General features: G+C 42.1%; 1 protein-coding gene and 1 long non-coding RNA gene across 12 annotated transcripts; one reads left to right on the top strand and one right to left on the bottom strand.

The window, feature by feature from the left end:
- Positions 1-13: 13 nt before the first annotated feature.
- On the top strand, positions 14-9,006 carry cep44 (centrosomal protein 44). 11 transcript variants are annotated; one of them, XR_011675675.1, is made up of 12 exons: positions 299-438; positions 700-798; positions 1,380-1,538; positions 2,994-3,141; positions 5,818-5,964; positions 6,160-6,255; positions 6,445-6,597; positions 6,722-6,931; positions 7,187-7,250; positions 7,390-7,508; positions 7,751-7,808; positions 8,867-9,006. XR_011675675.1 is itself a non-coding variant. In XM_071407427.1 (12 exons), the coding sequence occupies exons 2-12, from the start codon at positions 707-709 to the stop codon at positions 8,913-8,915; spliced, it is 1,275 nt and encodes a 424-aa protein (XP_071263528.1). In that variant the 5' UTR covers positions 299-438; positions 700-706; the 3' UTR covers positions 8,916-9,006. The 11 variants fall into 11 exon arrangements, 10 of the variants coding, with proteins under 10 accessions (XP_071263534.1, XP_071263527.1, XP_071263532.1 ...); XM_071407427.1 differs by having other exon boundaries at positions 7,771-7,808; XM_071407433.1 differs by lacking the exons at positions 299-438; positions 1,380-1,538 and adding an exon at positions 14-122 and having other exon boundaries at positions 7,771-7,808.
- LOC139579130 (uncharacterized) lies at positions 7,823-14,318 on the bottom strand. The gene is made up of 3 exons (XR_011675677.1): positions 14,062-14,318; positions 11,414-11,655; positions 7,823-8,592 (listed from the first exon to the last, which is right to left on the bottom strand). It is a non-coding gene; the product is annotated as an uncharacterized lncRNA (long non-coding RNA).
- Between the last annotated feature and the right edge of the window lie 327 nt (positions 14,319-14,645).

Raw genomic sequence — 14,645 nt, 5'->3', positions numbered from 1 at the left:
AAAATATTATTCTAGTAAAAATGTCGGTCTACACAGAGCAGTCTAACGAATCTAATGAAATCCATTGGACTTTTTACAAAAAATCTACAGTGCATTGCTTTGTTTCTTCTAACACATTAAAGGTAGCTAACCAGAATCATTTGGTTTTCCTTTCAACTACAGACAGTAAAGACGACGTTTTACATGGATTTAGTAAGTTCTGCTTGTTTCATAAGTCGTCGTCAGTTTACCATCGACATTAAAACCAGAAGTCTACAAACAAAACTTTTAGCGCCATCTAGCTACGAATGTGCTCTTGTGAATCTTCCTTCTAGTTTTTCTGATTCAACTTATCATGGCAACCAATCGCGGCAGTTATGTTATTTACCCGGGCAAAACAAACTAAATACATGTCTAGTTAGCGAGCTAATTTGGCTAGCACTTCTACTTAAATATAAGGTAATTTATTATATTTTGTGTTATGGTCCGTTTCAGTAGCTGCTACAACGTGTCACCTCAACAAAATCTAACGTTAGCCTATAACATAGCAAGTAACTTGCTGGAAAGCTGTGTTGGTAGCTAGCCAACATGTAACGTTACATAGCTATATTGTTTATGTTAGTTAACGTTAGCTAGTTGGTGTTTTATCCATTCGTTGCAAAATAGTTAATGGGAGAATTGTTGTGGTAACGTTACCTGTCTGCCATTTGCATGTTCAAGGTCCACAATGATGTCAACCGGTGATTTGAAAGGATGTCTTCGGAAGCTGGATGCTCAACTACGGGCATTGAAGTACCCAAGAGAGGTCGACTATAATGGGTATGTTAGCTATGTCATGGATAAAATGTGTGCCAGTGCTAACTAAACAATTGTGCCACGTTCCCAAACTTTGAGGGAAGGAGACAGTCGGCACCTGTGTTGTGGTTGTTCAGTTGATGGCCACATGATGGCTCCACTATTCAGTATCTTAGTTGCAGTGCAGGAGATGTATGAACAGTTGTGTCATTTTTACTTGCTTACATTGGAGAAATAAATCCCCCATATGTTCATTCATTCTGATATATAGTGAGCTCCAAACGTATTGGGGCAGTGACCATTTTTGTTGTTGTTTGGCTCTGTACTCCAGCACCTGATTTGACCATCAGGTGTTCCGAGACTGGTGGACAGTGGGTTGACACTTTGGATTTGAAATGATACAATGATTGAGTTTAAAGTGCAGACTGTCAGCTTTAATTTGAGGGTATGAACCGTTTAGAAATGACAACACTTTTTGTACATAGTCCCTCCATTTTTGCTATCATTATTAGATAGATCTGAATGAATTGTGAATAATGATGAGTGAGAAAGTTAGATACACAAATATCATAAATATCATAAATCAACCATTCATGCACCACCAGTACAGAGCTTGCTCAGGAATGGCAGCAGGCAGGTGTGAGTGCATCTGCACGCACAGTGAGGCGAAGACTTTTGGAGGATGGCCTGGTGTCAAGAAGGGCAACAAAGAAGCCACTTCTCTCCAGGAAAAACACCAGGGACAGACTGATATTCTGCAAAAGGTACAGGGATTGGACTGCTGAGGACTGGGGTAAAGTAATTTTCTCTGATGAATCCCCTTTCCAATTGTTTGGGGCATCTGGGGAAAAAAGCTTGTCCGGAGAAGACAAGGTGAGCGCTACCATCAGTCCTGTGTCATGCCAACAGTAAAGCATCCTGAGACCGTTCATGTGTGGGGTTGCTTCTCAGCCAAGGGAGTGGGCTCACTCACAATTTTTCCTAAGAACACAGCCATGAATAAAGAATAGTACCAACACATCCTCCGAGAGCAACTTCTCCCAACCATCCAGGAACAGTTTGGTGATGAACAATGCCTTTTCCAGCATGATGGAGCACCTTGCCACAAGGCAAAAGTGATAACTAAATGGCTCGGGGAACAAAACATTGATATTTTGGATCCATGGCCAGGAAACTCCCCAGACCTTAATCCCATTGAGAACTTGTGGTCAATCCTCAAGAGGCGGGTGGTCAAACAAAACCCCACAAATTCTGACAAACTCCAAGCATTGATTATGCAGAATGGGCTGCCATCAGTCAGGATGTGGCCCAGAAGTTAATTGACAGCATGCCAGGGCAGATTGCAGAGGTCTTGAAAAAGAAGGGTCAACACTGCAAATATTGACTCTTTGCATCTTCATGTAATTGTCAATAAAAGCCTTTGACACTTCCCCAGATAGTGCACTACTTTTGACTACGGGCCCATAAGGCTCTGTTTAAAAAAATTGCGCACTATATAGGGTGCTATTTGCGACAAAGACTAAATGATTTGGTTGGAAGACAGACTAAACATCTGTAGTCCTATAAACATCCAGATTGGGGTTGTAGCCACGGGTACAGTTCATGGTCTGCGTTTGTTTTGAAGTCTCCGGCAGGCGGCAGAGGGGGTTGTACGGCGCCCTGCCCGACTATAACTCGGTTTGTAAACATGCTTTACATTAACCAGCCGTGGGTCCCCCTCTGATGAGGACCCCAGTTTGCACATCTGATGAGCAGGGAAGCAGGGATTCCTTTTGAAGTGAAGAGCATCAAACACAATATGCTTGTGGGGAATTTAAAAAATGATGTGGCTCAAATACAATTTTCTGTTGATGTGAGACAATTTAAAATCAGGAGACAAAAGGTTGGCCACTTTTTTTCAAATGTATATATATTTTTTCTAGTTTTTATTGAACTCGTTTGGGTTCCATTGATGTCAAAATGTGTGTTGGGCTGCGTTTATACGGGCTGCGTTTAGACAGGCAGCTCAATTCTTATTTTTTTCCCCCACTAATTGGTCTTTTTGACCAATTACATCAGATCTTTATGAGAGCTGATCTGATTGGTCAAAAAACATTTTTTGTTTCTTGAATAATCGGTCTACCTGTCTGAACAGAGCGTTATTGTCATATATTTTTAGGCCTAAATGATACTAATGCATATGAAAACAGTAGTACACAATCTATGCTTTATCTCTACAGCTTGGCCAAAGGGGATCCTTCTGCCTTTCTCCCCATAGTGAGTTATGCATTCATCTCCTATTCACCACACCTTGCTGAACACCTGGTGGGCTTCGGAGTGGAACTCACTGGGAAGAACGACCTACGTTTTATCGAATGCATCTACAAGGTAAATCCACACATTTATTCTATTGTGTTCTTAAAAAAAATATCTATTAAGGGTAATAGTGTACAGTACCTGTCAAAAGTTTGGACAAGGGTTTCTTTATTTGGACTTTTCCACATTGTAGAATAATAGTGAAGACATCAAAACTATGAAATAACACACATGGAATCATGTAGTAACCAAAAAAGTGTTAAACAAATCAAAATATATTTTTGATTCTTCAAAGTAGCCACCCTTTGCCTTGATGACAGTTTGCACACTTGACATTCTCTCAACCAGCTTCATGAGGAATGCAATATCTAAATGGTAGTTAGTCTTGTCTCATTGCTGCAACTCCCGTACGGACTCGGGAGTGACGATGGTCGAGAGCCGTGCGTCCTCCGAAACACAACCCAACCAAGCCGCATTGCTTCTTTGACGCAATGCCCACTCTACTACACGATTCCATTACTACACGATGTGTTATTTCATAGTTTTTATGTCTTGACTATTATTCTACAATGTAGAAAATAGTACAAATAAAGAGAACCCCTTGAATGAGTAGGTGTGTCACAAGAGCACACTTTTGACTGGTACTGTAGGTTAACATGTTTCCATGACAGCCTTAGTATTTAACTATCATCATGCACAGTGGAGGGGTTTTACTCCATAGGTCTCCATTAGTATGGTAGGAAGAAGATGCAGAGCGTCTGTGTTCTAATGACTAACATCTTAAGTGTTGAAATCATGTTTTCGAATGTATCCCCCCCTGCAGCAATCCCACATCCAGACCTAGACCTACCCGTTTGAGAAACATTGGCATCACTCCCCAGTTGACTGTATTATCTCCCTGGCTCGTTCCTTCATGCCCTCCCTATGATTTAATGCTCTGTTCATTCACTTTCCTGGGTCCTACTTTTCCAGTAGGCTCCCCACCACCGCTCTCCCCATGTGGCCCCATGCAGTGTCGTCTCTCTAACACGGAACAAACAGTTTCTCCCAATAGCAGGGACTCCCCTCTAGATCCCCTCTCTCATACATCACAGTTATCATCGTAATGGTTCAAAATGGCAAAGTGTTTCCTGTTGTTTCCTCAGAGGCAATGGACACACACACTGTGACTTCAGTTTATTCCTTGGGGTCTCCTGAGGCCAACGGCTGTCTACCCAGATGCTCTGCTGTGGTTTAACCCCTCCAAGCTTGAGCTGAACCGCAATATTTTCCTCTAATACACACACACGGAAGACATTGCTATTGCATCACTCACTACCAATAAAGTCCTTTTGAAACAGTGCAGGATTTCCCCTGTAGAAGTAAAAGGTAGGCCACATGTGGGATTCCTTTTCATTCCTGTGGCGCTCAAATGACATGAATGGAGTCTTAAAGTAGTCTTGGAATTCCATTCATTCTTATCTATGGGAAATGGTATAGGCCTCCACTGTCGGAATTCCTTTTTCCATGATATTGTGCTTGGTCAGGTCAAGGCCAAGCCATTTCCTTCATCGCACGTTCTAATATTACAGCTCCTCTCTCATCACAACCAACCGAGGACTTGGAAGGAATGACTTGTGTAAATGCATCAGGGGTTTTTCAGTCTTTTTGTTGAGGCTGTACTGTAGCCTCTGTTAACCCTGCTATCAGAACCAGAGGGTTTTCACTGAGCGGGCCCTGATCTGCAGCATCTGTATTTAACACACTCTCTGGTGGTGTTTCCTTCCAGCTGGCAACCGGTGGTCGGCAGCACAGCGTCCTTGAGCAATTATATTTTTTAAAGGCTCACATGAAATCCTGATTCCTGCGGTGAACACAGGAACTCCATGTTGGTCCAAGTTCTCATCTCGGATCAGAATCCCCTCTTCTGTTCTCTTAGCGCTGAGGCCGCAGGCGAGCTATCTGCCTCTCACAGCATCGGTTCATTTTGGCGAGAGAGGAGAGGGAGACTGAGAAGGAAGAGCGAGACCCTCTGGCTGGCGCCCAGTCACTGCTTCGCCTGGCTGGCACACACACACACACACACACACACAGACACACACACACACACACAGACACACACACACACATATGGGAGACAGATTGGGCCGACACACCAGCAGCATTTCATACAGAAGACAGTGCAAAGAGAAGACAAGCCATTTGCTCTGCATTATAGTCGGTGTAACAGGAAAGCACTCATTTAGCTCTCCTGTCATACGTACTGCCATCTTTCCCTGAACTCCTGTCAACTATAGTGAGTTTTACAATCATCAATAGATTGTTTGGGTTTGTCATGTGTTCTACATTTATACTGTTTCTTGACTGTGTCCAGCTCACTAATAATCATTCAAATGAAACCTAGACAGTCGGGTAGCATCAAATTGCGAAAGCATTGGATACAGGACAATTTCTTTGCACGTTTTGATGGCGAAGAAATTAACACATTTTCAGTGCGACCCTCTGGACCTTCTTGAAGACCGAATGTGGCCCCCGGCGCAAAATGAGTTGAAAACCCCTGTACCAGATACTTTGCAATGTCATTTTCAGTGATCTTCAATGAATATTGTTTTGATCTTTGCATTTTCTACTGTTTGAATGAAAAAACAACCATGGTGTATTTTTGATTTGAAACAATTTTTCAGCAGGGAGAATTCAGCCATGTGTGTGTGTGTGTGTGTGTGTGTGTGTGTGTGTGTGTCATACTGTCTATTGTTCACCCACATCTAGGTACTGCGGGATCTCTTCCACTACAAACCCGTCCTGACCAAGCAGCAGTTCCTCCAGTTTGGCTATGCAGAAAGAAAGACCTGCATCCTCTGTGATGTCATCGCCTTGGCCCTGCAGAAACACAAAGAGCTCAGCAAAGGCAACAAGGTCAGTCTGTCTCCCTCAGCTTTGACGAGCCTAGAGCATCATCGACAACATGATAATGATGACACGGTATTCACGGTTCAATTAACTATTGCACCCTCTTGATCAGATCATGTCTGTATTGTAATAGAGAATGTGTTCTCAATAGACTACCTGGTAAAAGAAAAGGTCCATGTATTGCATCTGTGTGTGTTGCAGCCAAAGCCGAGAGCTCGTTTTCAGGCCTCGAGTTCAGACTCCAAAAGTGAGGCTCTCCCATTTCAGGCTGAAACAATGAACCCCATGGCCACCACAGTAAGTCTTTGCCAAGGACATGACAGTGTAGACCAACATACCTGTTCAACTCTACACTTTATCAAAGAGGCCTGAGCTATCCTAGTTAAATTAAGGTTAAATTAAACATTTTAAAATAGTCCATTGTAATGCTGCATGAATACATGGCCCGGCCTTAACATGACTAGGTGAGATGGTTCTTTCCCACAGTTATCCCTAAGCAGGCCACTAGTGGAGAGACACATTGGTGGTGACTCCTGGGTCTCCTCTAGTAGAACCTCAGATAATGAAGAGTCTGAGGAAGAGGAGGAGGGGCTGGGACTGGAGGAGGTCCAGAACCAAGCACCTACAGTCCCTCAAACAGTGACTACCAGCATATTTCTCCACAATTATAAACACAGACACACACAGCCCTTCTCTCTGTAACACACAGTACCAAAGTGACACAAACACACACAAACTGACTGGATTGAGACCACCCTTCCAGGACCTGGTGGTGGAGGGGAGGCTGGCAGAGCTGGAGGCCCAGCTGCTGCAGGTCCAGACCGGGCTGGGGAGGCTCTCGGCCCTGGAGCAGAGGCTGGAGCTTCTAGAGAAGGCCTCGGCCGGGAGGATCACTATAGACAAGCACCAGTGGGAGAACCTGGAGAGCAGAGTGCTACTGCTGGAGACCAGACTGACCCTCGCCACGGCCCAGGTAGGCTCTTTGATACTGTGTGTCTGCGTGTGTGTCAGCCATGGCCCAGGTAGGAAGGGATCTTTACACCACATCTGTCCAATCTGGAGACGCTTCTAAAGAACTCTCCGTACCTCTATCTAATGACAAGTAGAAGCAGATGCAGATGTTGAACTAATGATGTCAGTCCATTCCAGAATGTCTACTGTATCTCTGTTTGCTGATTTAAAGATGGAAAAATGTACAGCTTTCAAGGTTGTTTTTTTCCCCCTCTAGGAGTCGTCACTTATCAATGGAGGTTGGAGTCATCACATGGCGGATAATGCAACAGAAGTCACTGGTTGGAACTGATTTTGACAATAAAAGTGTCTTAGTAAAGTATTATTGAGGCCATCGTATACAACAACTGAAATACAGTAATAGAAAGATCAAATTCCCAGTGTGATATAAAAGTTCAACTGATGCTCACATACCCTTAGAGTCAAGACCCAGTCCTCCAGAGAGCCTCCTACACAACTCTGGCTGTGAGCGTCCTCAGTCCTCCACCCCTTCTGCTAGCTATCCCATCAGCCCCTGTGTGACAACGGCACCCCCAGAGGTAATGGCAGATATTACAAGGAAATATAATGGAAACATTAGAAGACTATTTGGGCTGGATTCAATCTGTAGTATCGTGAAAGAGCCACGTTATAGGTCGATTTGAAAATTTAAAGGCAATGTTCGAGGAGACTTCATTCACGGTAAACTCTGCATATGCCGACTCAATTGGAAATTACCTTCGAATTTTTACGCGGATCTTCCGCAATAAGGATTAAATCAAGCCCTTTGTTTTTCATTCAGTCTTGACTCATTTTCTGTAGGAGAATATAAAAGAGAGATTGGAAAGGATAGCCAACATGTAAGTACTCTAGATCAATTTTCAATCAATCAATTTTATTTTATATAGCCCTTCGTACATCAGCTAATATCTCGAAGTGCTGTACAGACACCCAGCCTAAAACCCCAAACAGCTAGTAATGCAGGTGTAGAAGCACGGTGGCTAGGAAAAACTCCCTAGAAAGGCCAAAACCTAGGAAGAAACCTAGAGAGGAACCAGGCTATGAGGGGTGGCCAGTCCTCTTCTGGCTGTGCCGGGTGGAGATTATAACAGAACTATGCCAAGATGTTCAAAAATGTTCATAAGTGACAAGCATGGTCAAATAATAATCATGAATAATTTTCAGTTGGCTTTTCATAGCCGATCATCAAGAGTTGAAAAACAACAGGTCTGGGACAGGTGGCGGTTCCATAACCGCAGGCAGAACAGCTGAAACTGGAATAGCAGCAAGGCCAGGCGGACTGGGGACAGCAAGGAGTCACCACGGCCGGTAGTCCCGACGTATGGTCCTAGGGCTCAGGTCCTCCGAGAGAAAGAAAGAGAGAAGGAGAAAATTAGAGAGAGCCAAGATTTTCAAAATGTTCATAAATGACAAGCATGGTCAAATAATAATCAGGAATAAATCTCAGTTGGCTTTTCATAGCCGATCATTAAGAGTTGAAAACAGCAGGTCTGGGACAGGTAGGGGTTCCGTAACCACAGGCAGAACAGTTGAAACTGGAATAGCAGCAAGGCCAGGCGGACTGGGGACAGCAAGGTGTCATCATGCCCGGTAGTCCTGACGTATGGTCCTAGGGCTCAGGTTCTCAGAGAGAAAGAGAGAACGAGAGAATTAGAGAGAGCATACTTAAATTCACACAGGACACTGGATAAGACAGGAGAAGTACTCCAGGTAACCAACTGACCCTAGCCCCCCGACACAAACTACTGCAGCATAAATACTGGAGGCTGAGACATGTTGTATTCCCTCTAATGTTAACCAAGGCTAATACACCATCTACTGTATATAAAATAATACTGCATTTATGTTTAACTTCATTTCATTATTAACTTTGTTTTGTTCTTCTCCTTTGTTTTAGGATGAAAGACACTTCCAGCCTTTTAAGAAGTATAGATCCCTCAATGTAAATTCGGTCTTTAAAAAAAAAATTATTTTTGTAATTGATCTCTGGATTTTAGTATGTGAGTGATGAATAAAGGTATCATGGATAAATATCAACTTGTGTTCACAATCCATTATATACAGTACCAGTCAAAAGTTTGGACACACCTACTCATTCAAGGGTTTTTCTTAGTTTTTACTATTTTCTACATTACAGAATAATAGTGAAGACATCAAAACTATGAAATAACACATATGGAGTCATGTAGTAACCAAAAAAGTGTTAAACAAATCAAAATATATTTTATTTTAGATTCTTCAAAGTAGCCACCCTTTGCCTTGACAGCTTTGCACACTCTTGGCATTCTCTCAACCAGCTACATGAGGAATGCTTTTCCAACAGTCTTGAAGGAATTCCCACATATCCTGAGCACTTGTTGGCTGCTTTTCCTTCACTCTGCGGTCCAACTCATCCCAAACCATCTCAATTGGGTTGAGGTCAGGTGACTGTGGAGGCCAGGTCATCTGATGCTGCACTCCATCACTCTCCTGCCCTTACACAGCCTGGAGGTGTGTTTTGGGTCATTGTACTGTTGAAAAATAAATGATAGTCCCACTAAGCGCAAATCAGATGGGATGGCGTATCGCTGCAGAATGCTGTGGTAGCCATGCTGGTATGCCTTGAATTCTAAATTAATCACTGACCGTGTCGCCAGCAAAGCACCCCCACACCATTTTTTTGTTTTTGACCTTTTTATTTAACATGGCAAGTCGGTTAAGAACTCATTCTTATTTGCAATGACGGCCTACCGGGGAACAGTGGGTTAACTGCCTTGTTCAGGGGCATAACAACAGATTTTTACATTGTCCGCTCGGGGATTCGATCCAGCAACCTTTCGGTTACTGGCCCAATGCTCTAACCACTAGGTTACCTGCCACACCATCACACCTCCATGCTTCACGGTGGGAACCACACATTCGGAGATCATCCGTTCACCAACTCTGTGTCTCACAAAGACATGGTGGTTGGAACCAAAAATCTCACATTGTGACTCAGACCAAAAGGACAGATTTCCACCGGTCTAATGTCCATTGGTCGTGTTTCTTGGCCCAAGCAAGTCTCGTCTTCTTATTGGTGTCCTTTTAGTAGTGGTTTCTTTGCAGCAATTCGACCATGAAGGCCTGATTCACGCACTCCTCTGAACAGTTGATGTTGAGATGTGTCTTACTTGAACACTCTAGTATTTATTTGGGCTGCAATTTCTGAGGCTGGTTACTCTAATAAACTTCTCTACAGCAGAGGTAACTCTGGGTCTTCCTTTTCTGTGGCGGTCCTCATGAGAGCCAGTTTCATTGTAGCGCTTTGTTTTTACGACTGCACTTTTCCGTATTGACTGACCTCCATGTCTTAAAGTAATGATGGACTGTCGTTTCTCTTTGCTTATTTGAGCTGTTCTTGCCATAATATGGACTTGGTGTTTTACCATAAAGGGCTATCTTCTATATACCACCCCTACCTTGTCACAACACAACTGATTGGCTCAAACGCATTAATAAGAGAAGAAATTCCACAAATGAACTTTTAACAAGGCACACCTGTTAATTGAAATGCATTCCAGGTGACTACCTCATGAAGCTGGTTGAGAGAGTGCAAAGCTGTCAAAGACCAACGGTGGCTACTTTGAAGAATATAAAATATATTTTGATTTGTTAAACTTTTTTGGTTACTACATGATTCCATATGTTATTTTATAGTTTTGCTGTCTTCACTATTATTCTACAATGTAGAAATTAGTACAAATAAAGAAAACCCTTCAATGAGAATGTCCAAACTTTAGACTGGTACTGTAATTCTGTATTTTATTTGCACAAACAACTTTACGTACAATTCCCGGTCTTGTGAAACTTTACTTTTACTATGGACCTGGCCAGTAGAGGTCACCAACAGACCTCTGAGATGTCTTCTCTGGCTATACTGGACAATACTCCAGCTCCCGTTCAATCATCCTTCCTCCTCACAGTAGAGCTTCCCTAAGCCCTGTACGATCTGAAATGTATGAAGAAGATCAATTGCGTTTTGAAAAGAAGGCTAGGAGAAAGGACACAAGGAATTAATAATTTGAGAAAGTCTAATTCTGTTTTCCTCATTCAGGCCGAGATTCAATTCAAGGCATGTTATAAAGCAGTGGTTTCTCAAACCTCTCATTGAGATCCCCAGACCTTTCATGTACTTGATATATTCCAGAGCTAGCACACCTATTCAATTTGTCAACTATACTGAACAAAAATATAAATGCAACATGCAACAATTTCAGTGATTTTTACTGAGTTTTACAGTTCACACAAGGATATCAGTCAATTGAAATAAATAAATTAGGCCCTAATCTATGGATTTTAAATGACTGGGCAGGAGCACAGCCATGGGTGGGCCTGGGAGGGAATAGGCCCACCCACTGGGGAGCCAGGCCCAGCCAATCAGAATGAGTTTTTCCTCACAAAAGGGCTTTATTACAGACAGAAATACCCCTCAATTTCATCAGCTGTTCGGGTGACAGGTCTCAGATGATCCCGCAGGTGAAGAAGCCGGATGTGGAGGTCCTGGGCTGGCATGGTTACACGTGGTTGTGAGGCTGGTTGGGCGTAATGCCAAATTCTCGAACACTACGTTGGAGGCGGCTTATGGTAGAGAAATGAACATTCAATTATCTCAACTTGAGAACTGCACATTTTAGAGTGGCCTTTTCTTGTCCCCAGCACAAGGTGCACCTGTGGAATGAGCATGCTATTTAATCAGCTTCTTGATATGCTTATTTCCATATGCAGCGTTGTACCGTGAATGTGGTCTTTGCTGACAAAGTGCTCTTTAATTGAATCCTGGCCTAAAATATCATAAATGTATATTACAAAAATAATGACCAAGGAGAGTTGTGGATCCAAAGAAATGCACAACCCAGTGTGGTGGAGCATGGTGCTTGCAACACCAGAGATTTGGCTTTGATTCCTATAAGCGCCACATAAGCTGTGGTGTAATCGAGGATTGGCCACAGTACAAACACTCAAGAGGCAGGTTAAAGGCAAAATATAGACTTTTAATGACAAACTTAGCTGGGGACTGGGATCAAAAGCCAGGACCTCCCAGGGGCTAAACAACCACCAAATCAGTCGCCGAAGGGATGGTCACCTTCTGAGGCTTAGAACCATGGTTCTGAGGGGCCCACAACATGATCAAACTCTAATTCAAAAGGCCTAGCTCTGTCAGAGCATAACTTAATCAAACTGAACCAAAGACCTTCATTCAAACAAAGGTCCATGGAGCTTGGACAGTCTTCAGCAGCTCCTGCTGCTCTCTAAGTGGCAAACTCCCAATCAGTGTTGTAAAGTACTTAAGTAAAAATATTTGGGGGGTTTCTGTACTTTACATTACTATTTATATTTTTGACAACTTTTGCTTTTACTTCACTACATTCCTAAAGAAAATAATGTACTTTTTACTCTATACATTTTCTCTGACATCCAAAAGTGCTAGTTACATTTTTAATGCTTAGCGGGACAGGAAGATGGTCCAATTCACGCACTTATCAAGAGAACATCTGACAGACTCCATAAACACAAATGCTTCGTTTGTAAATTATGTCTGAGTGTTGGAGTGTGCCCCTGGCTATTAGTAAAAAAATTAAATGCATGTAATGGTGCCTTCTGGTTTGCTTAATATAAGTCATTTGAAATTATTTACACCTTTACTTTTGGTACTTAAGTATATTTAAAACCAAATACTTTTACTCAAGTAGTATTTTACTGGATGACTTTCACTTTTGCTTGAGTCATGTTCTATTAAGGTATCTTTACTTTTACTCAAGTCATGTTCTATTAAGGTATCTTTACTTTTACTCAAGTCATGTTCTATTAAGGTATCTTTACTTTTACTCAAGTCATGTTCTATTAAGGTATCTTTACTTTTACTCAAGTCATGTTCTATTAAGGTATCTTTACTTTAACTCAAGTCATGTTCTATTAAGGTATCTTTACTTTTACTCAAGTCATGTTCTATTAAGGTATCTTTACTTTTACTCAAGTCATGTTCTATTAAGGTATCTTTACTTTTACTCAAGTCATGTTCTATTAAGGTATCTTTACTTTTACTCAAGTCATGTTCTATTAAGGTATCTTTACTTTAACTCAAGTCATGTTCTATTAAGGTATCTTTACTTTAACTCAAGTCATGTTCTATTAAGGTATCTTTACTTTAACTCAAGTCATGTTCTATTAAGGTATCTTTACTTTAACTCAAGTCATGTTCTATTAAGGTATCTTTACTTTAACTCAAGTCATGTTCTATTAAGGTATCTTTACTTTAACTCAAGTCATGTTCTATTCAGGTATCTTTACTTTTACTCAAGTCATGTTCTATTAAGGTATCTTTACTTTTACTCAAGTCATGTTCTATTAAGGTATCTTTACTTTTACTCAAGTCATGTTCTATTAAGGTATCTTTACTTTAACTCAAGTCATGTTCTATTCAGGTATCTTTACTTTTACTCAAGTCATGTTCTATTAAGGTATCTTTACTTTTACTCAAGTCATGTTCTATTCAGGTATCTTTACAGTTGGGTACTTATTCCACCACTGCCCCCAATGCATCTTCTTCGATGAACACATCCAATAAATGTTGCATTACCGAATTTATTAACGGAGTCAAAAAACAAATGTCTTCGATGTGTTCAAATGCCTCTTGATTTTCATGCTTGTATATTTCACAGACAAAATCGTTATTTTTCACCAATTAAGCACATACAAAAATGCAGTGCTTTTGCCGATCCTTTATTTCAGTGACCACAGTGTGATGTATGGATTTGACCACTAGAGTTCACTAACAGACAGCTAGCTATACAGTATATTCCAGCTGACATTATTAATTCATGCTTCATAGTTGCCCTCTAGTGGTCATCCTATGTATAAGAGAACAATACATCTGTCTTATCCTTCACTGCTACTTTGCATATTTGCAAAGTGCTCCGTGAGATGGAATGTTTCCAGAGCAAATTGCCACTCTAAATCTGAATGGTCATTCCTAGAGGGTCCATTCATTGACCCCTTGTTCTAGAGACAGCAAGTTAGAACAGAGCTAGCCTAACCTCTCAGACCTTTCTCCCTCCGCCTCTCCTTCCCTCTTACCTGTTGTTTAGCTCAGCTCCCAGGCCTCTAGCTGGCTGAAGCTGTTGGAGAGGTGAAACATCCAGGTCATGTGGGGACCTGTCTGGAAGGATGTACACACTAGTATTCTGGAACAGAGCCTGCTATTGCAAATCCAAGGCACTGTTCCTGAACATTGTTATTGACTTTCAGTGTGAGTCAGGAGTAAGTGTGTGACGCAGCTCAGCAAAAAACATGGGTAGATCAGAGGTGAGCCCTGACAGTGGAGGTGGTGTGTGTGTGTGTGTGTGTGTGTGTGTGTGTGTGTGTGTGTGTGTGTGTGTGTGTGTGTGTGTGTGTGTGTGTGTGTGTGTGTGTGTGTGTGTGTGGGGGGGCTGCAGAGTAAGACCACACAGTCTCTGTAGTAAAGTCTGATCATAGACCTACAGAGCTAGAACCAAAAGTAGCAGATCCACACATTCCTCCTTTTAGACTCAAGTTACGGCATGTAACTCCTTGAACAACACCCCCACGTCCCTCCTTTCCTCCCCCAAACCCAACAGGAGACCCTGGACCACCCCCAACCCTCCCCCATACTGAAACACCCGGTCTGGGTTACTACAGGA

This window comes from Salvelinus alpinus, chromosome 6, assembly GCF_045679555.1.
Source record: "Salvelinus alpinus chromosome 6, SLU_Salpinus.1, whole genome shotgun sequence".
In the NCBI taxonomy this organism is placed as follows: domain Eukaryota; kingdom Metazoa; phylum Chordata; class Actinopteri; order Salmoniformes; family Salmonidae; genus Salvelinus; species Salvelinus alpinus.
This window is presented reverse-complemented; position numbering and strand designations above follow the sequence as displayed.